The sequence below is a fragment of the Diceros bicornis genome, chromosome 5, assembly GCF_020826845.1.
Source record: "Diceros bicornis minor isolate mBicDic1 chromosome 5, mDicBic1.mat.cur, whole genome shotgun sequence".
NCBI classification, from domain to species: Eukaryota; Metazoa; Chordata; class Mammalia; order Perissodactyla; family Rhinocerotidae; genus Diceros; species Diceros bicornis.
The window spans coordinates 1,965,058-1,991,199 of NC_080744.1; the positions used below are offsets into that span (position 1 = coordinate 1,965,058).

Genomic DNA, 26,142 nt, shown 5'->3' on the forward strand with positions numbered 1-26,142 from the left:
CATGGTTAACAGTCTATTCGGGCCGCTGTAACGCTACTACAGACGGGCTGGCTTATAAACAACAGATATCTATTTCTCACAGCTCTGGAGGCTGGGAAGTCCAAGATCAAGGCGCCCGCCTTCTCATAGGCAGCTCTCTTCTCATCGTAACCCCACATGGCAGAAGGGGCAAGGGATCTCCTGGGGGTCTCTTTTGTGGGGCACTCATCCCATTTACAGAGCTCCGCCCTCGTGACCTCTCGCCTCCTGAAGGCCCCACCTCCGAATACCACCGCCTGAGGGAATAGGTTTCAGCAGATGAATTTGCAGACCGTAATAACCCTGTAAGTGAAGCTGGATTTTGTTTCTTATAAAATTGTATTTGATTTATCTTTCTGTCCATTGCATTCTGATAATGCCTTTTGAATTTTTGAATGTCATTCATAAAGCTACATAAATTGCAATTCATAAACCATTTCTCTGCTATTGATATCTTCTGTGAGAGAGAGACAGACATTTAAGAGGCTGAATTAGTTCAAGTTCTGAAAAATAAATTCACCTTGAAAGTACCTTTTGTATAATGCATGATTTTACATCTGAAGTCCTTGAAACTTGTAATTAATTTCAATTAGTTTTTCAAACTGGTGCACCTCCCTCACTAGAGTAGTAAGTAGCTTTTACATCAGACTGAAGCCCTGTTTTTGGTGATACCACAGTCCTGTCAACTTAGGCCATTTGTCGGTTTTTCTCTTTCCTCAAGGAACATCAGGATTTGAAAGAGTTTTTGATTCATTGATAATAAACGTTATAAAAGAAGAATATTCAGCTTTCATACCATGGAGACCAAAAACTTGTGGCAACAAAATTTTACTGAAAATTAATCAAATAATGGAAAAGCAGAGTTTTCATTTTACATAATTTTGGGTAGAAAAGCAGTGAATTGTGAAGCCATTTTCACCAGTTAGGTTAACAATGTGAGGTGTTTGGGGTCATTTATGAGTTGTCTTAGTTCCTGTGTGCTGGTGGAGTTCTGTGCAGTTGTGAGATATGTTTTATGTCATTCATTATTAATAAAAGATAGTAGTTTTCGAACAATAGACTTAAAAAAACGTTAGGGCAAATTATCTCTATGACAGTGTTTTTCTCCCACGCATTCTGAAAACAGTGTCAGAGCACAGGCCTTGAGACCACATGTCTGGGTTTGAGTCCTAATTCTGCATTTACTAGCTATGTGACCTTGAGCAAGTTACTTAAACTCTCTGTGCCTCTGTTTCCTCATATGTAAGGTGAGGATCATAATAGTATCCCCTTGTGGTTTGCTGTGGGGATTGTGTAAGTTTAACACATGCAGTGCCCTTGATACTGGACATAGTCAGTGCTCAGTAGATGCTGTGATGACAGTCGGGGTGGGGTTCCTTGACACGTGGGCACTGGGGAAGTGTGTATAATGCAAGTTGACTTGATCTGTGTTGCTGTGTGAAATCTGGGCATCTCTTTACGAGTATGGACCCCTGTAAACGCGCTGCCCCGTCACGGTGGGAATGGCACCTGGGTGGGGGGAGGTGGAGAGCCCAATTCTACAGGACCTGTATTTGAACAAGTAAGCAATTTTAGACAGAAGAAAATAGGGTGGGAGAAAAACCTTTGTTTGCTGTTCATCATTATGGTTCTAAAGCAAATGCACGAGCGTCCAAAGGCCAATAGAAACAGGAAATCCTCATTTCTCAGTCCATGAGGCTGGGCCTGCTGGCTGGAGCGCCAAGATTCACGTCCCCCTGCCTGCAATTCTTCCTTCTGTTAAACTGAGACTGGTTAGGAAGCAGGTAATCGAAACACAGCAGCAGGTCCTTTTTCTGAACTCTGGGACTGATGTGTCTGCATAACTATTTTCAGAGTTAAGATGCGTTAACTCGAAGAGCAGCGTGACTCGAAAATGCGTCCGTAGCAGTTGCCTCCTGGATAAACCATCTTACCACGTGGCGGGACATACGGTGGGATGCAGGAGCACGGCTCACTCACCCGCAGGCCGACTGTCTGGACCAACAGACAAGCGTGCGAGTCAGAACCTTGAACTGTCTGCTGCTCCGTGGCCGCTGTGAAGCGGCGCAGGCCCTTTACTGCGTCCTATTAAACTCCCAGGGCCTTTCTGGTCTCAGTTGATGGAAAAGATTGTCATGAGCACTAAGAGCTGGTCTTAATCTTTAGAAACATTTATTACTTACCTATGATATGCTAACTGACTTTTGTGAAGAATAAGTTCACACTTTTTAATATTCATGAGATTGAAAACAATATTTCTTCCTTGCAAAACCCAGTTAAGGCCTTTGAAGAAGAGCTGTTCTGGATGCAGTTCTCAGCAGCGTCCCTGTGGGACAGTTAGCAGACTGCCCTCTGTTACCAGCTCTGTTGAAGCTCCACCAGCCGTCTGTTAAACCCTTGACGGCTCAGTGCTTGTGAACACTTGGGTGATGTTTTGAAGTTAACTTTTATTCTGATTTATTGACCTGAAGTCCGGAATGAGCAGTCCAAGTTCCAGGTCCAGGTGTCAGCTCCTCACTGCTGCCATAAATCATTGCCCGAGTTACACGTGTGCAGTGCCAGCAACCCACCTTCAGTCCCCGCCCTCGTTCCGTGAGGAAGGCTCCTGAAAACCCGTGTGTACTGCGTGCACGGCACAGCTGCATGTTGAGGGACTCCAAATACAAACAGCATGTTTTATCCAAAACTCGGATGAGCAGCTCTGCAGTTACATCCAGAGTGAGAGCGAGGAGTCATCTCATGGCCTGTAACTCACATCGAACATAGGCCTGGTTTCTTGAAACTTGAAAACAGGAAAAACAGGTTTCACACTCGCACAAATAATAAATGTTTAACCAGAGAATGTCTTTGGATTTCAGTGACATTTATGAATGTAGGAACGACAACGTGCTTTTAAAATAACTACCTTCTTTCTAAATCTTGTCACAAGGATTTAAAGAAAATTCTGTTGTTTGACACTCTCCTTTCACTCTCGGGACGTATCTGACAGCACATTGAGTCCGTTGCTCTCTGTCTGCAGCAAGCGTCCAGTTGTTAACCTGAGCGTCCAGGGGAGAGCGGAGACAGTGGGGGCTTGGTGTAGCCGGCAGGAGCAGAGTCCCCAGTGAGCTCTGGAAGCCAGTGCAGTTCTCAATCCAGCCACCCCTCGTCATGTGCCCAGGCTGGACCGTTCTGTTTTCCCCTAAGCAATCACCACTTGTCTAGCCGTGTGCCCTTGGGCAGGTGGGACTCTCTGAATGTTAGTGTCCCTCCTGTAAAAGGAGAATGCTCTCTACTGGGCAGCACTGTGGTCATGGTTGAACCAGATACCGTATGGGGACCAGGGCAGGGAAGAAGCCATCTCCCCAGCAGAAGCCTCAGCTGTTCCTCTGAGAATTCAAACCAGTCAATTCTCTCAATAGAGAGGTGGGAGGGAAGTCGTCCTGAGTAAACAAGATGTAGGTGGTCCAGGAAACACAAACAACAGCCCCCATTGTTACAAAGGAGGGATTCCAGGTAGAGCAGCGTGCCTGTCATTTACTTTCATGTCCCGCCGTGACTTCACCTCCTTATCAGACCCCACTTTCATCACAGGAAGGGGTCAGAAGTCACAGGAGAAGACTTGAGAGGTTACTCTTACCAAAAACATCCTGTAAGACCTTAATAAGATGGCAGGCATTACTTGTTGGGTACTTCCCAGCAGAATGTATGCCAAAACAAAACAAAACAGAGAAATAGCCCCCTTTGAACACGAAGGTCCCAATGCAGCCGACTAGTGGAGGCTGCAGAGGGCAGGGGCAGAACTTAGCAGAGAAGTTCCTGGAGGCGCCTCAAAATACTGTAGAGGGGACAGCACATGAGATATGGCTGTTGCTGTTCAAGTGTTTCCACATTTAACCTAAAGCTGAGGTCCCGTATGTAAAGTGTCTAGAATAACACCCGCTATAAAAGGTCCTCGATGCATTTCAATTCTCTTCCCTTCTCTCGTTATCAAATCCACCCACCATGACTTCTCTGAAACATTCGACACATTTATCCTCTCTTCAGTTTAGTTCACAAACAGGTACTATGCTAGGTGTCCGGGATACACATTGGTACTCTGTTAGGGACTAGGGGAAAATAAATTGATACAATGCAATCCCTTACGCTGCTCACTCATCCATAAAATGATAGACATGCAAAAATAATTGCAACTCTGAGAGCAGCGCAATAATGAAGGTATAAATGAGCTAAGGCAGCAGTGCAAAGGAGGGTCTGGTGAACGCTGGTTGATGAGGGAAGATTTCACGAGGGCACCATTGAGTTGAGGTTTTTTGTTTTGAGGAAGATTAGCCCTGACCTAACATCTGTTTTTTTGCTAAGGAAGACTGGCCCTGGGCTAACATCCATGCCCATCTTCCTCTACTTTATATGTGGGTCGCCACCACAGCATGGCTTGATAAGCAGTGCGTAGGTCTGCACCTGGGATCTGAACCTGCGAACCCCAGGCCACCGAAGCAGAGCATGCGCACTTAACTGCTACGCCACTGGGCCGGCCCCTGAGTTGAGTTTTGAAGGATGAATGGAATCAATTGGACAGCCTGTCAGGTGTTCTAGACAAACTCCTGTAACTGCATCAGACGTGGTGGTTTCAGAGTTGTTGGAACATAGGGTGTTTGTAGCAAATGACAAAGGGAAGAGGCCATGGAGAGTCTCGTAGGCCACATTCAGGAGTGTACGTTGGATTCTGCAGGCAGTGGAGGCGAGTCAACAGGGAAGTCACTTGGTCAAATCATTTTAGAAAGATGCTGACAGCAGTCTGGAGGGTGGAGTGGAGGGGGAAACACGAGGCAAAGAGATCAGGAAGGAAGCATTAACAATGGCCCAGGCAGGGGATATTGGAGTCGGTGGGGCGGTGGTGGTAGGGGGGTCTGAACTCAGGCAGCAGCAGTGAGAATGGAGAGGAAAGAATGGATTCAAGAGCCACTGTGGACCTAGACAGAACAAGAAATAGCCGTGCAGGTGCCCGTGAAGCATCCTGGTGCAGTCAGGGCCTCCACAGACCATGTCGTGCCCTGTGCACATCAGAAAGGAGCCCTGTTCTCTAAAATACTTTCTGTTGGAAAAGTGTTAGAATGTACTAATTTTATTAGAACTAGAGACTTTCCCGCCATCTGCTAGACAATTGTCATGTGTACAAACTGTACAACTTTAGAATCAAAGGTATAATTTTAATTTTTTGCTTTGACTTCAAAACAATGACGATGTCTGCAATGTGAATGGTGTCCCCTTTCAATGGCACTCTGCAGTACACAGCCTGCACACCACACACTGCAGCCCAGGTTAGATATAATGTAATGGGCAGCTGAATATGTTGGCTCGGGGGCAGAGGAAAGGGCGGATAGTGAAAGAGGAGGTCTTACAGATCTCCCCGAATTGAAAAAACATCCAAGGTAAGACCCTGGGAAGTACCAAAATTCAAGAAATATTGGGGAAAAAGGGAACCAATAAAAGAGAAGTCTTGAAAATGTCTTCTCCCTTGGCTTCAGAGCCAAGCAGTTCTCAACTTAAATACGTTGATGGTCCCACAACTCCCATCTGCGTCCTTCACACACAGAGACCTCCAACTGCCTTTCACAGGCCAGGTTCAGGTTTTGTACATCTGTCCCCAGATGCACGTAGTGATGCTGCCTCCCCGTCACGGTTACTTGTCTGCAGCACAGCGTGCCTGGACAGTTATTTTAATACTTGGTTCTTATTCTAGAAGAATGAGAGAAGATCCAAAAAGAGTATGTTGTTCCTAATGATAAGAAGCTCAGGTCTCAACTTAATACAGCTTAGACCAGGTGCAAATGCTGGTGCTCAAAGCCATGAGTCTTTCGCCTCTATGTCTGCTCGCGGGACTTCGTTTGATTGGGAGTTCCCCTGTGAAAGGAACAAGGAAAATGTGACATGAAGACGACAGAACCGGCATGGGAAGCATCGCTGTTGAAGGTGGAGCTCTAATTCGCTTTCTCTTTAGGGTGGGGCTCCCCTCCTGGTTGACTCGGCAGGGTCAGCTTTCTCCCCCGGCCCAGCGTGGCCCAGCATCCGCTTGCTCCTTCGTGGTCATCGTCCTTGGTTCCTTTTCCTTCTCTGCTGCTTACCTCACATTCCCCAGCATTCCGCCCTGTGACGCTCACCTCTGGCGCTCTCCTCATAGATCTTGCAGTTCTCATGATCCTCCGAGCCTCTTGTAGATTCCCCCTCTCTAGACCTCGGGCTCCGACCCCTCCCCTGACTTGGGCCTTGCCTCGTCGGCTCCTGCCTGATATCTTCCTCTGCTTGCCCAACCAGTATGTCCATTTCTGAGCAAAATTTCTGCCGAGTAGACTCTTCTGCCTCACTTTCGGGTTTCACGAATGGCATCATCATTCTCTCACCGTCTTTAATTCCCCTGCCTCTACGGAAAATCGGTGTATCATAGAGATCCCCCATCAGAGGGTCCACGGTCTTCCTCCCCTTCCTGTTTTTATGCTGTAGCCTCAGGTCAGGCCTCCGTTTCTCTGCTTAGGCTCCTCTAATAGCCTCCCACTTCCAAGCTCCCACACACGTCTGTGCCAACAGTGGGGGCAGAGCACACTCCTAACGTGGAGTTCCAGACGGTCCATTCTCCTCCCCAGAGCCTGCCCGGCCGGGTAGAAACGCCCTCACAGCATGTTCGTCCCCTCTGCACTCTCCCTTTCTCTTCTCTCTCACCAAAGTGGACTTTTCTGGATACACAGTGTGCTCTGCTGCTTCTGTCTTTGCTCACAATCTTTCCATGCAGCAGACAACTGTAGCTATGATTTCTGTCCTCCGTCAGACCCCCCAACCATCTGATAAAGACCAAACTTGTCTAAGACCCAGCTGCACTGACCCCTCTGCCTGCCCCATGGCCAAGCCCAGCCAAACAGCCTCATGTCTGTCGCCAGCCAAGGTTTGGGGGTGGGTGTCACGGGACCCAAGCTGACCCCACAGAGCCCTCCTGGATAAGAGGCACTTCCTCTTTTCTGGGGTAGCTAATGCTAAGGATAAAGTAAGCCTCGAGTTGCCCAAGAATAAAAGTCAGCACAGAGGAAAGCAGAGTCTAGAAGCCAAGAGAGAAATCGGGACACTGTTTGAGACTTTGACACCAGGCATGCCTGAAGCCAGTTGCACCCCTGGACTCCCCAGTTCTATAGCCTGGTTAACTTTGTTGTGCTGCTTTGGGGTTGGGTTCCTCTTCCCTGCCGTGGAGAAAGCCCTAGCTGGGGAGCCTTCAAACCCGGCTCCTATCTTAAGATCCTTTCAACCACTACGTGTCCTAGGAAGCAATCTGCTTTTTAATTCTCCATTTTGTCCATAATGCCAGTCAGATCATCTTAGCCATCAATTTACAAGCTTCTAGAATAGTGCTGGTTGCTGAACATACTGTGGAAATCTCAGCCTATCAAACTATGACGGTAAACATCATAAAACGAGTCAGTGAAAGCGAAGCAGCCAGAACCTGAGGTGGGAGTGGTTTGATTTAACCGTGTTAACAAAAGAGCAAATCCACCACCTTTGCACCCAGAAAACGTTCCAGCCTCTGCCTCTCCTTCCCCATCACAGGATCATTATCTAGAGGGAACACCTCAGGAGTTGAGAACACGAACTGCTTAGCAGGAGTGGGCGGATTCTGGGGCTGGACTGATGCCTGTGGCTGGCGGGGGGCAGGTGGGGGGTGGGTGCCTGGACAGTGTGGGGAGAGGGGCCGCGTGTGTTAGGAGAGGTCCTTGGGTGCGAGGTGTGAGATCCCAAGAGCAGGATTAGGAATGGAGGCGTCATCTAACTTCCTCACTGCTGTTCTCCTGGGTTACAGGAAAAGCCCACATTTAGCGTGGAGTTTTAACTTTTTACCTTTTTTATTTTAATTCCCTTAGTTACGCAGCTTTCAGGAAGGTCTGACACAGAGGCACAGCCTACCTGTGGGGGCAGAAAGTGAAGAGGCCAGTGTGAGAGCCGTGCAACCCACCTTCACCCTCTGGGGAGGCCCATGGGAGGGGGCCGCACCCTCTGCCAGGGGCCGTGCCTGGAAGGGCCAGGGAGAGTGTCTACACTGGGCGGGCCTCAGATGCAAGATAAAACCTCCGCTTTCCCAGTGCATACCAGAGGGGCCTGGAATGGAGGCAGAGCTGACCCTTGGGGTGTGGATGTTAACAGACACAATACGCATTTGACTGGACTTTAGATGTGATAGTCCAGAGCAGCCAAGACATTTGAAAAGATTTAAATGAGCCTAATTTGTTTTTATATCACCAGACTTGAAACTGTCAATACAATTTATATTCACATCATGTTATTCCAAATAAATTGGTAAGGTAGTTTTAAAAATTAAAGGTGATTTCTTGTATGGGATGACTGAGGTCCCTATGTGGTGACTCTGCAGCACCCTGAAACAAAACCATGAATTTCTAAAGCTTCTAGAGTGATCCCTGACTCTCACGAGGGCTAATTTATGAAAGACATAAGACAGCTCTTCACTTATTATTCCCACAATAGAGCCCTGGGTTGATTTTAAAGGCAGCTTTGATGATTGACAGATGACTGGCTACAGTTAGGGGAGAATTCAATTACCAACCAACAGGAGGCCAGATTAAATGTTGAGGTTACATGTGGATGGGCTTGGGACCATCAAAACTGATATAAGTGCTACCTTATGTGCTCTTGCTTAATGTGATGTAACATAAGACCCAAGCTAATATTGCCACTTAGCAATTCAGAGCTTTGCATTTAGATCAAGATCTCTGCCCAGACCTGAGAAATGTGAGCAGAGAGAGAGAGCGTGTGTGTGTAAGGAGGTGAAGGCTGTACGTAGATTTGTAATTTATTGATAAAAGGCTGGAGGGATTCTAGTCCCATTGTCTCTAGGGCACAGACATAACTTGCCAGACAGCCTTGAAAAATGTGACAGTTATTCTGCAGGAGGAAGAATGGCATTGTTGGCTGTCCTTCCATGAGGACCCAGGCAAGGAGAGGGGATCTGTAAAGGAGAGCCCTGGACTCTGGCCTGCTCAGCCCCACTGTGGGGAGGAGGATGAAAGGGCTAGGGCTTGTGAATCTCCCCAGAAGCACTTCTCCAACCACTGGAGGGTTCCCAGGACCCCCTGACCCATCTGTGAGTTCCCAGGGGGGTCTGCCACCGTCTCTCCAAACAAGCAATGCCAAGTGTGATTAGGAGAGTGGCCACACAGTCCCCTCAGGTCACCCTCTCCCTCTCCTGATTAAAGATTTGCCTCAGCGGTTTGGTGGAGACTTCCTGGGCAGATGGAAGCCAGGGGGTGAAGGCTGACCTCCTACCCCTGCTGTTGACTCTCTGGGAGTCCTCCGGCAGGCCAAGGTCTGAGTCTGTTCTTCGTCTGTAAGATGGGGGTGATGATGGTGGTGGGGATGTTTGTTCTGTCCACCCACAGAGTCCAACAGGAGAACAGTCATGAGAGCCAGGTGTCAACATGAGCACTGGATGGAAACGTGAGTTTAGTGCTCCCAGTGACAAAGGGCCTGATTCCTTCTTCCCCTCTCAGCCAAGCACTTCATTCCAGGGTAAACTGAGTCAGTTCCCCAGGAGGGCTGGCTCTCAGTCGCAGTCTGTCTGTGGACCTGCCTCACCTCTGCGAGAGCAGGGTTCTGGCCCCAGGTCCACAGGGTGTGGAGGTGACTGATCAGTTCCTCTTGGGGTCTGGAGCTGTCTTCCTCTCAGACGCTGGTAGATCTGGGGCCGGGTCTTATCAATCTTCCCAGATCGTCTCCAGAGACAGAGTCCGAGTCTCTCCTCATTTGTGCCCAAAGGGCCAGGCCGAGTGGTGGGTGGTGGGGACACCTGTGCCTATGAGTCGCTTGCTCTCCTGTAAGGAGCCAGTTCCTAAAGGAGTGAGTGCGAGACCCGCCCAGCATTTTACAGATCCTCCTCCCCTCCCCCTCCCCCTCCTCCCCTCCCCCTCCTCCTAGAGGATTGGCCTGGTTTTGCAACTGTCTCCTTCCCCTCCTCCAACCTGTCAAATGAGGGGACTCCTCAGCTCAACACTGCGCCTCATTTCATTGTTCCTGAGGAATCCGGGCTGCGGGTTTCCCGGGTGGGCTGTAATGTGGGGGCCCTGGGCCGGATTCGAAGCAGCCCTGCCCTGGGGAGCCCTGCAGTGGAGACGGGGGGCCGGACACTGAACCCACGGGATCAACCAGGGCTCCTGGGCTGGACCTTGGCGACCCGGCTGCGGCCCGCGCCACGTGGTCGGAGCAGCTGGCTGTGCGGGGAGGGGGGGGGGTCCCCGCGGGCCCCGGCAGGGGGAGCCGGGGCGGGCCCACGTCCCTGCTCTGTCCTCGCTCCGTCCCCGCTCCGTCCCCGCTCCTATCCCCGCTCCGTCCCCGCTCTTGTCCCCTCTCCGTCCCCGCTCCTGTCCTCGCTCCGTCCCCGCTCGGTCCCCGCTCCGTCCCCGCTCCTGTCCCCGCTCCGTCCCCGCTCCTATCCCCGCTCCGTCCCCGCTCTTGTCCCCTCTCCGTCCCCGCTCCTGTCCTCGCTCCGTCCCCGCTCGGTCCCCGCTCCGTCCCCGCTCCGCCCCCGCTCCTGTCCCCGCTCCTGTCCCCGCTCCGTCCCCGCTCCGTCCCCGCTCTTGTCCCCGCTCCTGTCCCCGCTCCGTCCTCGCTCCGTCCCCGCTCTTGTCCCCGCTCCTGTCCCCGCTCCGTCCCCGCTCCGCCCCCGCTCCTGTCCCCGCTCTTGTCCCCGCTCCTGTCCCCGCTCCGTCCCCGCTCCGTCCCCGCTCTTGTCCCCGCTCCTGTCCCCGCTCTTGTCCCCGCTCCGTCCCCGCTCCGTCCCCGCTCCTGTCCCCGCTCCGTCCCCGCTCCGCCCCCGCTCCTGTCCCCGCTCCGTCCCCGCTCCTGTCCCCGCTCCTGTCCCCGCTCCGTCCCCGCTCCGTCCCCGCTCCGTCCCCGCTCTTGTCCCCGCTCCTGTCCCCGCTCTTGTCCCCGCTCCGTCCCCGCTCCGTCCCCGCTCCTGTCCCCGCTCCGTCCCCGCTCCGTCCCCGCTCCGTCCCCGCTCCTGTCCCCGCTCCGTCCCCGCTCCGCCCCCGCTCCTGTCCCCGCTCCGTCCCCGCTCCGTCCCCGCTCCTGTCCCCGCTCTTGTCCCCGCTCCGTCCCCGCTCCGTCCCCGCTCCTGTCCCCGCTCCGTCCCCGCTCCGCCCCCGCTCCTGTCCCCGCTCCGTCCCCGCTCCTGTCCCCGCTCCTGTCCCCGCTCCTGTCCCCGCTCCGTCCCCGCTCCGTCCCCGCTCCTGTCCCCGCTCCGTCCCCGCTCCGCCCCCGCTCCGCCCCCGCTCCTGTCCCCGCTCCTGTCCCCGCTCCGTCCCCGCTCCTGTCCCCGCTCCGTCCCCGCTCCTGTCCCCGCTCCGCCCCCGCTCCGTCCCCGCTCCTGTCCCCGCTCCGTCCCCGCTCCTGTCCCCGCTCCGTCCCCGCTCCGCCCCCGCTCCTGTCCCCGCTCCGTCCCCGCTCTTGTCCCCGCTCTTGTCCCCGCTCCGTCCCCGCTCCGTCCCCGCTCTTGTCCCCGCTCCGTCCCCGCTCTTGTCCCCGCTCCGTCCCCGCTCTTGTCCCCGCTCCGTCCCCGCTCCGTCCCCGCTCTTGTCCCCGCTCCGTCCCCGCTCCGTCCCCGCTCCGTCCCCGCTCTGTCCCCGCTCCTGTCCCCGCTCCGTCCCCGCTCCGTCCCCGCTCCGTCCCCGCTCTTGTCCCCGCTCCGTCCCCGCTCCGTCCCCGCTCCGTCCCCGCTCTGTCCCCGCTCTTGTCCCCGCTCCGTCCCCGCTCCGTCCCCGCTCCGTCCCCGCTCTTGTCCCCGCTCCGTCCCCGCTCTTGTCCCCGCTCCGTCCCCGCTCCTGTCCCCGCTCTTGTCCCCGCTCCGTCCCCGCTCCGTCCCAGCTCCGTCCCCGCTCTTGTCCCCGCTCCGTCCCCGCTCCGTCCCCGCTCTTGTCCCCGCTCCGTCCCCGCTCTTGTCCCCGCTCCGTCCCCGCTCCGTCCCCGCTCTTGTCCCCGCTCCGTCCCCGCTCCGTCCCCGCTCTTGTCCCCGCTCCGTCCCCGCTCTTGTCCCCGCTCCGTCCCCGCTCCTGTCCCCGCTCTTGTCCCCGCTCTTGTCCCCGCTCCGTCCCCGCTCCGTCCCCGCTCCGTCCCCGCTCTGTCCCCGCTCTTGTCCCCGCTCCGTCCCCGCTCCGTCCCCGCTCTTGTCCCCGCTCCGTCCCCGCTCTTGTCCCCGCTCCGTCCCCGCTCCGTCCCCGCTCCTGTCCCCGCTCCGTCCAGCACGCCGGCTCATCCAGCGCGCCCTCTTCCTTCGGGGTCACATCCTCCTCTAAAGAACAGGCCCCATGCACTGACCACGCGCATCCACAGTGTAGACGCCTCGTCGTGCGTGGCGTGGCCGGTCCTCGCCCCCAGGTGACCTGATGGACCTGGAGCACAGGAGGACGCTCCTCAGCCCCCTCGACGCCCCGGCTCGGGGCTCTGTTCTTTCCCTCCCTCAGGGTGGCCCTGGGGACCCCTCCTGGCGTCCAGCCCTGTCCCCTAACCCCACGGCCTGCACGCGCTGCGCCTCCCTGCGCCGCTGCTGCGGGAAGACCCCTCGTTCCCAGTCGACGATTCACCCGCTCTGGGGCCTTGAGCACCTGCGAGGGGCGGGCAGGCCGGTGGGGATTCGAGGAAAGAGCGATGTCAGCGGAAAGGGAGGCGGTGGGCCGCAGGAAGGGAGCGGCCGCTCACCTCCCGGAGTCTGGGCCAGTGCGGAGAGGGTCGGGGCAGGGGAGGCTGTGGGACGGGCTGGGGGCAGAGGTGGGGCCGAAGATAAAGGGGCGGAGGAGAGAGACCCGGACACCGGCCGCTGGCTGATCCTGGAAAGAAGAGGGTCTCCTCCTCAGCAGGACGGGGCGGGGGGGGGGGGAGCGACGTGGGGACTTGGGGGGCGGAGGGGGAGGGGCTCACCACTAGCGTCCTTGGGATGTCACTGTTCAATGAATGCAGGAGGGACCTGGGCCAGGACATAAGGAGCTGACGCTGCTGCTAAGGATCCGTTGCTGGGGTGACTTGGAAGTGGCATCTGTGACACAGACGTGGCCATGTGGCCTGATTGGGGGAGATCCAGGAAAAGGGGGGAGAAAGACGTGCAAAGTTGGGAAGAGGAGTTGTCTCTAGGCAGCCTTTCTTTCCCTCCTCCCTGTGCTCCCCCCCGCGCCCCCCGCGGGCGCGACACCCATCGCCCCCCCCCCCCCCAGGATGGAGGCTCCCGGGGAGGCTCACTGACCCAGCCTTCCCCAGGCTGGGAAGTCCCGGCCTCTTCCCTCAGAATGCCCCTTGCTGGCTGCCTGTCAGCTAGTTGCTGCCCTGGTTCCAGCAGGTGCATGTGGCCCTGGGTGCTTTTGTCTCACAGGGGAGTGTGAGATTCTTGGTGGGTGGGAAGGTCCCATTAGATCTGGGTTCACACAGGCTTTACATCAGCTCTGGATCAATATGCCTGATTGTTAATAATTCAACACCATATCAACTTCCATATGGCCATCTTGTCAAATTTACCAAAATAACCAGTTTCCCGAAAGCTTGTTTCAAGGACTACTCTCTGTATGAATATATTCCTGCATATATTTTTCTCAAATATAGTCAGTGAATATAAATATGTTCTTGATGCATAGTCAGTGATTCTGAAGATGTCCAATAAATAGGAATATATTTGTATTGTGAATATAGTTAATAAATATATCTTTATTATGGGCTGAATTTTGTCCCTCCAAAATTCATATGTTGAAGTCCTAACCCCCAGTAACTCAGAATGTGATTGTATTTGGAGATAGGGGCTTTAAAGAGGTAATTAAGTTAAAATGAGGTCATTAGAGTGGGCCCTAATCCCAGATAACTGGTGTCCTTATAGGAAGAGGAGATCAGGACACAGACAGGCACAGAGGGAAGACCATGTGAGGACACAGGGAGAAGGCGGCCGCGCACAAGCCAAGGAGAGAGGCCTCAGGAGGCGCCCGCCCTGACGCCACTTTCATCTCGGAGTTCTAGCCTCCCTTACTGTGAGAAAATAAATTTCTGTGTTTAAGCCATCTCATCTGTGGTACTTGGTTATGGCTGCCTAGCAAACTAACACAATAATCTTATAGCTATATTTTTAATTATGAGATATATTTCATTAGTATTTTCAGATATGTTCAATTTGTCAAAAGTTTGAGTTATAGAGTAGACTTCTTAGAAATATATTCAAGAAGAAGATATTCATTTACCATATTAAAAGTCTTAGCATGAAAAATTTATTCAAATTCATTGCCTCTTTTGACAAAGAGTATTTCTTAAAACCAAATTTTGATGAATGCGGCAGATTGGCTACTGATTTCCAGCAAATCTGGCTGCTCCCTGTTTGCACGCATGATCAGACTGTCCTCTGTGTGAAGGGGCTGGTGGTGCGGGGCAGGGGCTCTGGTAGCCATTCTCAGTGCACTCCTTGAGCGACACCAGGCGCTGCGGTAGATGCACCCCGAGTGTGATTCCCTGAGTTCTCACCATAGGCTTACAGGAGAGACAGGTGTCCGTGGCACGTTCGAGAATATCAGAACTGAAGGCAGTTAAGTAACTCCCTGTGGGCACACAGCTGATCACTGCGGGAAAACTTCCCTGGTTCTGACAGATCTGAGTCCCAGCCCTGCTGTGTGGCCTCAGGCACATGGCTGAACTTCTCTATACCTCAGGTGCTTTGTTTGCAAAGTGGGGATGACGCTACTCTTCACCACGTGGGGTTGTCGGATGAAATGAAATAATATATGTGCCTGACCCAGAGCCTGACACATACCAAGTCCTCAAATATTGGCTCTTACTATGAATTTAGGAAATATGATAAGTAAATAGAACACCAGACGTTATATAACGGGGTTTACAAAGTGCTTTCTGTTTTTGAGACCAGGAAATCAAGGCTGAGAGAAGTTGAGGGCTCAGTTGGGGCCCCCCAGTCTTTTGTTCTATTCAGGCCTTCAAGTGATTGGTGAAGCCCACTCACACTGGGGAGGGCAGTCTGCTTTACTCCAAGTCCACCAATTTAAGAGTTAATCTCACCCAAAACATGCTCACGGAAACATCCAGAATAACGTCTGACCAAATATCTGGGCACCGTGGCCCAGCCAAATTGACACATAAAATTAAGCATCACAGTGTCTTTGTCCAGCTCCATCAAGAATTTTCTGAGCGAGCTTGTGATGGGGCTGACCCTGAGCGCTGCTCCCTAATGCCCTGGGAGCGGGGAGGGGGGGGGCGGTGGCGAAGGCTCTGAGCCCAGCTGGCCCATGCTCTGAGAAGGATGGTGCTGTGATGGAACAACCTGCTGGCTCCTTGTTGGGCCTTCGCTTGTTGCATCCTGCAGGCACGGTTGTAGGTGAACATTTTTTTTCTCGTGTCATTTCTTTTGATATGATTGTAATGTTTTATTTATATATTAACTATAATGAACCGGGGGAAAATGTGTTTATAATCTTCTCTTTAATTATGGTATTTGTTTAAGGTTTGCATAAGTATTGTTCTTTTTTTTTTTTTTTTTTGAGGAAGATCAGCCCTGAGCTAACATCCGATGCCAATCCTCCTCTTTTTGCTGAGGAGGACTGGCCCTGGGCTAACATCTGTGCCCATCTTCCTCCACTTTATATGGGACGCCACCACAGCATGGCTTGATAAGCAGTGCGTCGGTGTGCACCCGGGATCCGAACCTGCGAACCCTGGGCCGCCCAAGCGCAGCGCACGCACTAAACTGCTGCGCCACTGGGCCGGGCCCCAAGCATTGCTCGTTTTTTAAGAATCGATTTTATTGAGATACAACTGCTGACTTCAAAAATAGGTTTTTGGGGCCCGCCCCGTGGCTTAGCGGTTAAGTGCTCGCGCTCCGCTGCTGGCGGCCCGGGTTCGGATCCTGGGCGCGCACCCGACACACCGCTTGTCCGGCCATGCTGAGGCCGCGTCCCACATACAGCAACTGGAAGGATGTGCAACTGTGACATACAACTATCTACTGGGGCTTTGAGGGAAAAATAAAATAAAAAAAAAAAAAAGGTTTTTGAAACACTCTATGTCTATGGAGAAATGATATAAAATGAAAAGCTAAATTGTTCATAAACTGAAATATCACCATCTTGAATGTCAGGGGAAGGACCCACTGTGGAGGCTGCTCTAAGTGCAGGGGCAAAATCAGCCTCTTATGGGGTAGAACTTTGAGACAGAAGTCAGAAGGCAACACTTTGCAGCAGTATTAGATGGTTATATTTATCCGGTAAGCTCGCTGAGGTCAGTGAGTGGAAGTCCTCACCCAGCAAACAGGGAAAATGCCAATACTACAGGAATACCCAGCTGGCCAGAAACCTGGAGCACGTCAGAGGAAGGACTCGCATAAAAACCAGACACCTCGTATTTACATGGCACCCTAAGATCTTTCATTTGCCTTAATCTGATGTGACTTGATCCTTACAAACCACCCCATGCTGCACGAGGGCCGGACCTCATGCTTCTCACGGAGACCCAGAGAGGTTCCAGGTTACAGGGCGGCGGAGTGGCAGGAACAGACCAGACCCCGAGGTCAGTCCAGCGTCCTTGCTGGGTGCCCGGGACTCCCAGCCGGGGTACAGGGGAGGGGGAGGAGAACGGTGGACACAGAGCAGATCGCGGCCCTTCTTGCTCACGGGCCTACCTCCGAGAAAAACAGTCAGTCAACATGGCGTCATATAAGGGTGCGGGCCTGCCCAGAACTGGTAAAGGCAGAAGAAAAAAAGAGAGCGGGTGAGCACTTAACACAATTTACAGATTCCTGCCTTTCTCACCAACAAAACAGTCTCCCAAAGCTGGAGGAATGGTGTGGCTGGGGGGGGGGGGGGCGCGGGGAGCCACGCTGGGGACAGGTTTTCTCCGAGGGAAGGGGGCCACACCATCCGAGCTGTGAAAAATGAATCATGTGTCTTCTCTGAAGACTTCACACTTGTCACTGAGGCGACACTGGAGATGACTGTCTGTTTTGGTAGTTCAGCATTTTCTGGAGGGAACAGTGTAAATCCGTTTGGGGATTAAATTGCAAATTATAATGAAAATTAAAGGTGTGTGATGTGGCTTTTGGGGGCTGTGTTCCCTTTTTCAGGAGGTCAGCACAGCCAGCTCAGTTGAAGGAGAAAATGTCAGATTTGGTTGCAAAAGTGTAGAGGGTAACATTTTTGGTCCCACCTTCCATGCTGGGAGTGGCTCTTCTCTTCAAAAGAGCAGTAGAGAGCTCTATACAGCACCCTCGGGTGACAAGGCACTTTCCTGTGCATCGTTATATTTAAGCTCCACTAAAGCAGATTTATGGTCCCTGTCTTCTAGATGAGGTAGCTTAAGGCCACGGCTAAAGGCACACCTGGGTGGGCTTCTAGGTGAATGCCCACCCTTTCTGCATGTCATCACAAGGGGGGACTCACTCAGTCTGTAGATAGGGGCAGAGTGGCTGATGTGATTTCTTGCTGGCTTCTTGTTAAGAAGGTGACCAATCACCTCATCGTGCCTGAGACTGAAGGGTGTTCCAGGATGTGGGAGAGTCCTGGGCGAATTGAGACAACTGGTCGCCCTGCTTATTATGTTTCCAGACGTCATCATAGGAGATTCTTCAAGAGCCACATTGAGTGCTAGATCTTTTAGATTTTTTCACAGCTATATACGCATGGGATTTGCATATAATTTCCTTCTACTCAGACAATATTTGCAGGCATTTAAAATTAAATATTTTGCTATTCTCCTAAGACTGTCATTGGACTAGTTTTTCTTCCCCATTTCTTCTTACTTCCTCATTGTTGTCTCAAATCGCCAAGGGGTGGATGGGGAGGAGGGATGTAAACAGGGAAAAAATAAGTAAACAAAGACATCAGCTCCCATTTTTAAAATGTGGTCTTGGTGACAGCATGTTGGGGACCGATCTGTAGTCGTAATTCTCAGACTTGAACATGGCGGTGGGCAGCCTCCAGGAAGGCTGGCGTGAGTCCTGCCTCCTGGGATTCATGATCTTGTGTAATTCCCTTCCCTTCAGTGTAGTCTGGATTTGGATTTGTCTTGGGAAGTCAGTCTCTCTGTCTTTATCTCTCTCGGATTCCTGGCTCTGGGAAAAGCCAGCGGCCCATGTGCTGAGGAGCTGATGTTTTCAGCTGGTACCCAGCAAGGACCCGAGGCCCCCTAGAGGCCGTGTGCTGAGCTGGGGCCCAGGTTCTCCAGCACCGGTGGAGCCTTGAGATGAATGCAGCATCATGAGAGACCCTGAGCCAGCATCACAGAGCTAAGCCCATCCCCAATTCCCGACTGTACACACTGTGAAATAATACATGTTGTTTTCAGCCTCTGTGGTTTAGGGTAATTTGCTCAGAAGCAATAGATAACTAGTACAAACGTGGGTGTGAGCCACCTAGATAACAACCTGATACAGCGTGTATTTCTGGGTCCAGCCCTGAGGATTTTATTCAGTAGATGTAGCCTGTCACCTTCGCCTTTTCACCAGGAATCCCAGGAGAAGCAGAACTGAAGAATTTCTGCTGGAGAGCACACAGCTAGAATACATGCTCCCTGGAGCGCCCAGCGAGGTCAGACTGTGGGGCTGTGGTTACAGGTATACAAATACAGGACACCAGTTATATTTGAATTTCAGATGAATAACAAAACCTGTTGTAGTGTAAGTGTGCCCTGTGTGGTATTTGGGGCAGATTTACACTAAGACATTGTTTGTTATCTGAAGTTCTGGTTTAACTGGGTGTCTGTACTTCTGTTGGTAAACCCCATCCAGAGGGAAGGACTCACCCATGTGAAGTAGGGCCTCCTTGAGCAGATGGCAGGGTTCTGTCCCTGGGGGCTGCCGGTGCCTCGTGTGTCCTGCCCTCTCCTCGCCTGCAGACTGAGGGCCGTTGGGCTGGCTCGTCGGAGGATTTGGGGTTCCTAGGGGCTGCTCTGGAAGGCCTTGCACACAGCCTGCCCACCTCGAGAGGCTGGAGGCCCAGAGGAGAGGAGGGTGCTTGGCAGGCCTGGTAGTGGCCTTGGGCCAGTGTGTGCACAGCCCAGGGAGCCTTTGGTGCCATTGGCATCAGCTTTTCCCAGGGCGGGGAGTGACTGCCAGCCTTCTCCACATCCCTCCAGGCACTCAGACGAATGCAGCTGCTCATCAGGAACGTCTGCGTGTCTTATTGTGAGTGTCTGAGTCTCTGATGAGTCCTATTTATTGCCTCTCTTGGCCCCGTAGAGAGGAGGATGGTTCCAAAGACATCCTTAATGGCTGAGGTGTGAGGAGCTCCAGCTCTCCCTTCTGTATACACTTTCTTGTCGCAGGGAATGGTTTTAATTTTGACATGTTTATTTTTAACCATGAAATGTCTTGAGAGACAGAGAATGAGTGAGAATATGAGTGTGGGACTGGGTGGACCGAAATGCTCAAGAGAGGCATGGAAGATAGAGGCTCAGAAAATGTGCAGCAGCCTTAGTATCGAGACTTCAACATGTGCCTGGAAACCAGACACTGAGAGTGGGGTCACATGGCTCCGCCTGCTCTGGGGTCAGCCTTGCCCAGGGCCTGACGCAAGCTGGAAACCCACAGGAGGGGAACTCAGCGGACTCTCTGAGGCAAACTGTGCAGGGGCTGAGGTTTTCAGAGGAAGGGAGGAGGTTTGGAACCAAATGTACAGAATCTGCCTGCCCTGGAGGCTCTGGAGGGCTCTAGCAGAACGGCTGGCGTGCTGCTTCATAAAGCGGTCTTGGCTGGGGCCGGCCTGGTGGCGTAGCGGTTGGGTTCTCGCGCTCCGCTTCCCCCGCCCGAGGTTCCTGCGTTTGGATCGCCGGCGCAGACAGATGCACCGCTCATCGAGTCATGCTGTGGCGGTGTCCCATATACAAAATAGAGGAAGATGGGCAGAGATGTTAGCTCAGGGCTAGTCTTCCTTACACACACACACACACAGATAATAAAAATAATAAAAATAAATTCAAAGTTAAAAAAAAAAACCAGCTCGGCTAAAACAAAACACATTCAAAAAGTGGAAATACAAGGATGATGGTGGTTTCACACCTCGTATCCTGGAAGAACCCCACAGGAATTTCCCAGTTCCAAGACCTCCACCCCAAACGTGGCTGACCTGGAAGGCTTGAGAATACAAAGCTTTATAGACCCATGCAGAGCCAGCCCTGGCGGTCTGGTGGTTCAGATTCGGCTGCTGCAGCCCTGGTTCATTTCCGGGTCAGGGACCCACACCACCCGTCTGTCACTTGTCACACTGTGGTGGCTGTGTGTGGCTGTGATGCTGAAAGCTATGCCACCGGTGTTTCTAATACCAGCAGGGTCACCCATGGTGGACAGGTTTCCAGGGCTTCCAGACTAAGACAGAGTAGGAAGAAGGACCTGGCCACCTACTTCTGAAAAAATTGTCCATGAGAACCCTGTGAATAGCAGTGAGGCATTGTCTGATAGAGTGCTGGAAGGTGGGGGATGGCGCAGAAAGACCCGGCAGGGTTCCCTCTGCTGTCCACAGGGGCGCTGGGACTTGCAATCCACTCCACAGCACTAATACACAGAGCTGGCAGGGCTTTAACAACCCAGTCCAGGTTCCTTTTTTTACAGAGAAGGATCCAGGCCCCAGTGTGGCCTTCACCTTTGCCTCTCCGGGGATCTGAAAAATGAACAGTTACCTCCGAGGTTTGCTGTGAGCATTAAGTGCAGTGATGTATGTAAAGCACGTGGCACCCAGCACTCAAACACGGGAGCTGTTATTACTGTTTCTCCGTGGCTGTGTTTAGGTGTGTGGTGGAGGCGATGCTGAGGTCCGAGGGGAGTGTTTCAGTGAGTAAAACAGGAGCCGAGCTTCCTGAGTCAGGGCTCATGTCTTTGCACCAGAAAGAACCTGCAGACCGTTTAATTCAGTTCCTTTGTTTTAGAGACCATGATCTCAGGTCCACACAGGTGAGGGCTGCTCAGGATCCTACAGCTCCCTTCTCTCCTGGAATCCCATGTCCTGCTGACTGACTCCACTGTGATGGTGTCTCTTTCCTGCAGCAGCAGAAGAGAGCTTCTGACACACCAACCTCGGATCCTTTCGGACGCCACCACCATGGCCACCCCCACCACCCCCACTGAGGGGGGGGTTGGGCACCTAAACTTTTTGTAAATGAATAAAGGTGCCACATTCCCCACTCCCGAGAGAAGAACTAATAATTAAGCACAAAGGCAAGTCTGGGTTTGAAATTAATGCCAGTGGGATTTTAATTCACAGCCCAAGGGAGCTTGGAGAGGAGAGGGGCTGTGAGGCGTTTGAAGTTTTCAATGCTTACTGGGCAGAAATATGACTTTTTCTGAAATAGATGAGCTCTGAAGGATGTCGCAGTGTTGAATCAGTTTGGTATGTATTTTACCTATATTTACTTGCTTAATCTTCAAAACAACTTTAGGAGATCAGTGCTAGAATTATCTACATTTTACAGATGAGAAAACTAAGACCAGAGAGTCACATATTCAGGGTCAACTAGCTAATAAATGGTGTCATCAGGACCGAATCTTGGAGTCTGGCTGCAGAGCCTGCTCTTACCAGTTCTGCTCTCCTCCTTAAGAACCAAGGTACCAGACCTAAGAGACGAGGAACCGTCTGGGCATTCCTCATGAACATCTGCTTTTCATCTATTCTAAGGTTGGGTGTCTGAGCTGAATCTCGCGGTCCCTGATGCCCTAAGCTAGCTGCCCCGACCATACTGTTGGTCTGGAAACTCCATGGAATCATAGGTGGGATCCTCTATTTTATAATCTCCAGTATTCACCCCTCACTTTATGCTGCTGGATGAAAATCAGGACCCTGCTCTGCTCTTCAGTCCACAATCGGCGTAAGGAGCCAGCGCCAGGTGCAGAATTATAGGTTTTAAAAAGGATACTTACATGAACCTCCCCCCCAAGAACCCACCAACACCAGCCTAAAGGGAGCAGGATGTTTCAGTGAGGAGGACAGATGAGGGATGCAATGGCAGCAAGTCGATTCCATTGTTTCCTGAGGTTATAAAGAGGCACCTCCTTCTTAATCTCCTTTCTCCTTCTCGTTTTGATTCAGAGATGATGGCACCATAGCTTCTGAGAACAAGTTAAATTATATAATGAGTCTTCAGAAATCTACAACAAACTCAATAGCAGGTAAATACATAGAGAAGAGGCACTTACCGGAAATTTGGTTTGAATAAGTGAATGAACGCTTTGATACCCTTTCTACACACGAGGAAGCACGCTGCACACCTCACATGCCACCTGCACGCCCTTGTGCTTTCAGTGCACATCTTGTAGCACATTCCACATTCAGTCTGATCACACCAGGACTTACCTCATTCTTTCTCCTGACCTCATAGAATTTCGTTATTCGGATGTATCAGAACTAACATAACCATCATCTATTAAAGAACATTTTCATTGTGTCTAGTCTTGTGCTCTTACAAACAATGCTGAAATACTTACACACACATGTGTATTTTTGTTTTGTTGTTGTTGTTATTCTTGTTATTATCCATGGGAAAAAAATCCTTGTAGTAGAACCATTTGGTCAAAGGGTATTTGAATTTTACATTTTAATCAATATTTCCAAATTATCCTATAAAGAGGTCTCACCAACTTGCTCTCGGTGAGAAGGAATTTTAAGCGCTGAGTCTAGCTCCCTTGTTATCTGACTAGATTTTCATATAAAATACAGCTTTGCTGTGTGGTGCACCAGATAGGTCAGGGGATGACGAACATACAAAGTGGAATGGGCATATTTGTCAAACTATTTTGCAGTGCTCAGTGGGAGGGAGGCTGATGCACGCCTGGCAGCAACACTCTGGAGACAAAGGAGAAGAACCGGGTGTGGCTCTCTTGTCTGGTCAGTGGCAGGTGGTCCCAGGGCAGGGTGTCGACCATATTTCTCTGGGACCTGCTAACACCAGACCATTCTGATCGACACCCAGGTTGGTACAGGGAACGGCTGTAACTTCAACGTGTACCCTTTCCTGGCTACATCCGATAAGCACGTAGGACCCACCCCATCACACTCAACTTCCCCTCTGAAACGTGTATCTTAAGGTGTGCGTTCCTGAGTCAGGTGAAGCTAAAATTACTTGACTTTCTTCATCCAAGTCACCTGAGAATCCAGCGATTCCTTTGACTTGTGCTTCTACCAACTCCCGCCTGGGCTGAGGGTTTGGTGTGTAGGTACTGAAGGCCTTGGGGCTTCTTGTCTCCCCGAAGTTGTGCAGCGGTGGAGAAACAGGACTGGCTACAGACTTGTCAGAGAAGATTAAAGCCATCGGCCACGGGACGTGTCGTAGCCGAGCTATGAAGCTCCCGGGTGGGCTCCATCCCCATCCTTCCTTCCTGCAGACGGTAACACTGCACCTGCATTACGAGCCTAGACTGTGTCTGCTGTGCTTCTACCACATCCTCTCAGGGCGCCAGACGGTGATGCCCAGCCTAATCAAAATCATATTCAGATGCTAGAAAATAGATTTCCTGCTGTGCCAGGCCCATATCATTCTATTAAGAAAACGTGCTGAGTCTCCACCCACCGTCCAGTACTGGGCCGGGCACTGTGGGAGGCAGAGAAGAGATATAAAGCAGCTGGACACAGGCAAACGGGAGCAGAAAGGAGCAGATGCAGAGAACGGCCGGGAAGCTGCCGCAGCGACTCGGGAAGCAGCCAGTAGAGGCTGGACCAGGGGCGTGCCGGCAAAGGCCTGAGAGCAGCAGCAAACCGGGAGTCACCAATGGAAGAGCAAGTCGGGCTGAGCGGTTCAGCGGAGCAAGGAGCAACGCCGGTTCTGACCTCAAGGTCAGAACCTGTTTTCACCTGGAAGATCAGGACAGTAACACTGCCCCCACCTCCCCGGATTATCGAGAAGATCAGGGAGTCGGCATGCAGTGCGTGGTCTCCCTTGTCCTGGGGGTGCTCAGAAATGTTCCTCCTCATCTCCCCATGCCCGCCTCCCACCTCCCACCTTGGAGTAAGAGGTAGTCTAGGGAAAGAAGAGAGGAGAGGGCCTAACAATGACGTCTGTTTTCTGGGTGGTGCCATTAAGCAGATGGAAAAAGTCAGAAAGGGGAACTATTCAGACGGGGAAGATACAGTTGCTTTTTGAAACTTGGAGTTTGGAGCGATGGTGAGCCAGTCATGCTGGCGGCTGGAAACCCAGGGCTGATCGCTGGCAGCGGGGGACAGGCAGGCAGCAGTCCTGAGCAGGGGGGCCGGGGTGGCTCAAGCCACACGTGTCCCTGGATTCCTAGAAGAGGTAGCAGCAGCCGTGCTGAGCTGACCGAGCAAACCTGCCACCTTTGGGCTCCGTGAGGAAGACCCTGAGGGTGAAGCCGACATCACGTCGCTGACCAGACCACGGGGAGCCCGTGGAAAGCGAGGCGCCCCCTGAAGGAAAGAGTTCCTCCTGGCGTCTCCACACATCTCCTGGCTGCTTGGTGACAGGTTTTCATCCACTTTTGAGGTGACAGAGCAAGGAGAACCGTGTCAGGCCCCACTGCTTCTGCTTTCACTGTCATCAAAGTGTGTCTCGGGGCCCCTGCATCCTTACGTCCCGGGAATGGGTGCCTTTTATTTAACCGTGTGTATCAGGTTTCGCCGAGCTAGGGCCAGAAACAAAAAGTCATTCTCATCACATTTACTGAGTTCTCCCCAGAGGCCGAGGGCCTGGCGCCTTCAAGGCTCTCTGTGTTCATAGAACAGGAGTTGAAGGAGCTCATGGGAAACTGAGAGGAAGAAGTGACCAGACCATCCCCCACAAGCCGCTGGTGGCGGCCTGGCTGGCACGATGCTGTGCCCCGATTAGACTGCTGGTCTCAGGGAAGAGTCTCCTAGCCCCACATCCTTGAAGACATGGGATGCGTCGTGGCTCCCAACAGTAGCTGACCCCAACAGAAGGGGCAGCACGTTGGGTGGGAGATGACCTCTTGCTAGTTCTGTGAGCGTGGGCCTCCCGAACCTCAGTTTCCCCCTTTATGCAACAGCCCAGAGGCATCACAGCTTTGTGGCAAGGCTGAGGGGGCCCAGAAGAAAGCCCTCCCATGTGTGTGACTCTGAGGACAGGAATCAGCGTGTCTGCCCTGAAGAACACCACTCACCTCAGGTATATTCCTCTGCTAGGGACCAGCAGCAGGGGGGCAGCTGTAAGAAGTGAGGTTGGTGTCCCATCTGCAGAGGGTGGGACAGATGAGTTGCAGCCCCTAAGTCCCGACCCTGGTGCCTGTGAATGTGACTTTATTTGGAAATAGAATCTTTTCAGATTGATTAAGTGAAGGGTCTTGAGACGAGAGCACCCTGGATTTGGGTGGGCCCTAAATCCAAGGACTGTCCTTGTAAGAAAAAGCTGAGGGGGTGGAGACAGGGAGGCCGTGTGAATTCAGAGGCAGAGCCCGGAGCAACGCGTCAACCAGCCAAGGCACGCCAAGGGTGGCAGCAGCCACAAGGTGCCGGGAAGGAGAGGATTCTCCCTCAGACCTTCTGGAAGGAACCAACCTTGCCGATGCCTTGATTTTGGACTCTGTCCTCCAGGACAGTGAAAGAACTGATTTCTGTCATTTTGGTCATGACGTTCGTAATTTGTTATGGTGGCCCCAAATTAATTCACCACTCAGGTTGAGAGCATTAGCAGGAGGGGTTGCCAGTCCTCCGGGTCAGCCTGGCTGTTCACCCGGTCTCTCTGGCCTTGAGGCCCAGGCTCCCCGGGCCGGTGGACGGGGTCTCGGCACCCAGCTGAGCCGCATCAGGTTTCCATAAAGCTGTTCCCTTCTCAGAAGCTACACTGAGCTCCCGTTGGTTCCCAGTCGCAGTTAAACACCTTCTCACACGTCTCAGTGTTTTGTTCTCGGGGGAAAGGCCTGGGCAGCCTCATTCCCGGGGCCATCAACTGTACCTTACTTTGTAATAAACATCGCGGCTGTGTGGTAGTTGACAAAGCAAGCCACAGCGCCTCATGATGTGTCTCTCACTTGTTTCTTAGAGCTGCGTCTCCCAACCATTAGGGTGCCTCAGAACCACGCGAAGCCTTATTAAAATACAAACCGCTGGCTCCCTGCCCTGCACACCCTCCCCCAAGCGTCTGATGCTGTAGGTCTGGGGTGGGGCCAGAGATTTCTTGTTG

General features: G+C 52.4%; 2 protein-coding genes across 2 annotated transcripts in view; one reads left to right on the forward strand and one right to left on the reverse strand.

Moving 5' to 3' along the window:
* Positions 1-1,474: 1,474 nt before the first annotated feature.
* Positions 1,475-23,304, reverse strand: LOC131405256 (fibroin heavy chain). Its single transcript, XM_058540349.1, has 7 exons — positions 23,116-23,304; positions 16,519-16,689; positions 10,183-12,647; positions 6,159-6,418; positions 2,589-2,719; positions 1,970-2,103; positions 1,475-1,565 (listed from the first exon to the last, which is right to left on the reverse strand). The coding sequence occupies exons 1-7, from the start codon at positions 23,302-23,304 to the stop codon at positions 1,475-1,477; spliced, it is 3,441 nt and encodes a 1,146-aa protein (XP_058396332.1).
* POLE2 (DNA polymerase epsilon 2, accessory subunit) overlaps positions 10,129-26,142 on the forward strand; it is a 343,546-nt gene continuing 327,532 nt past the window's right edge. Inside the window, exon 1 of the mRNA XM_058540622.1 lies at positions 10,129-10,133. The gene's annotated coding sequence lies outside the window, so the exon portion shown is untranslated. The remainder of the gene's footprint in view (positions 10,134-26,142) is intronic.

What these genes read in the sequence shown, in the direction of transcription:
- LOC131405256 (XM_058540349.1), bottom strand. Translation starts at nt 23,304, where the DNA reads ATGGCTTTAATCTTCTCTGACAAGTCTGTAGCCAGTCCTGTTTCTCCA. An exon ending in TGGAACCTCTCTGGGTCTCC is followed by an intron (nt 12,648 to 16,518) that starts GTGAGAAGCATG and finishes CGCCCCTCGCAG; the next exon opens with GTGCTCAAGGCCCCAGAGCG. An exon ending in CCGTGCTCCTGCATCCCACC is followed by an intron (nt 1,566 to 1,969) that starts GTATGTCCCGCC and finishes GTTCAAATACAG; the next exon opens with GTCCTGTAGAATTGGGCTCT.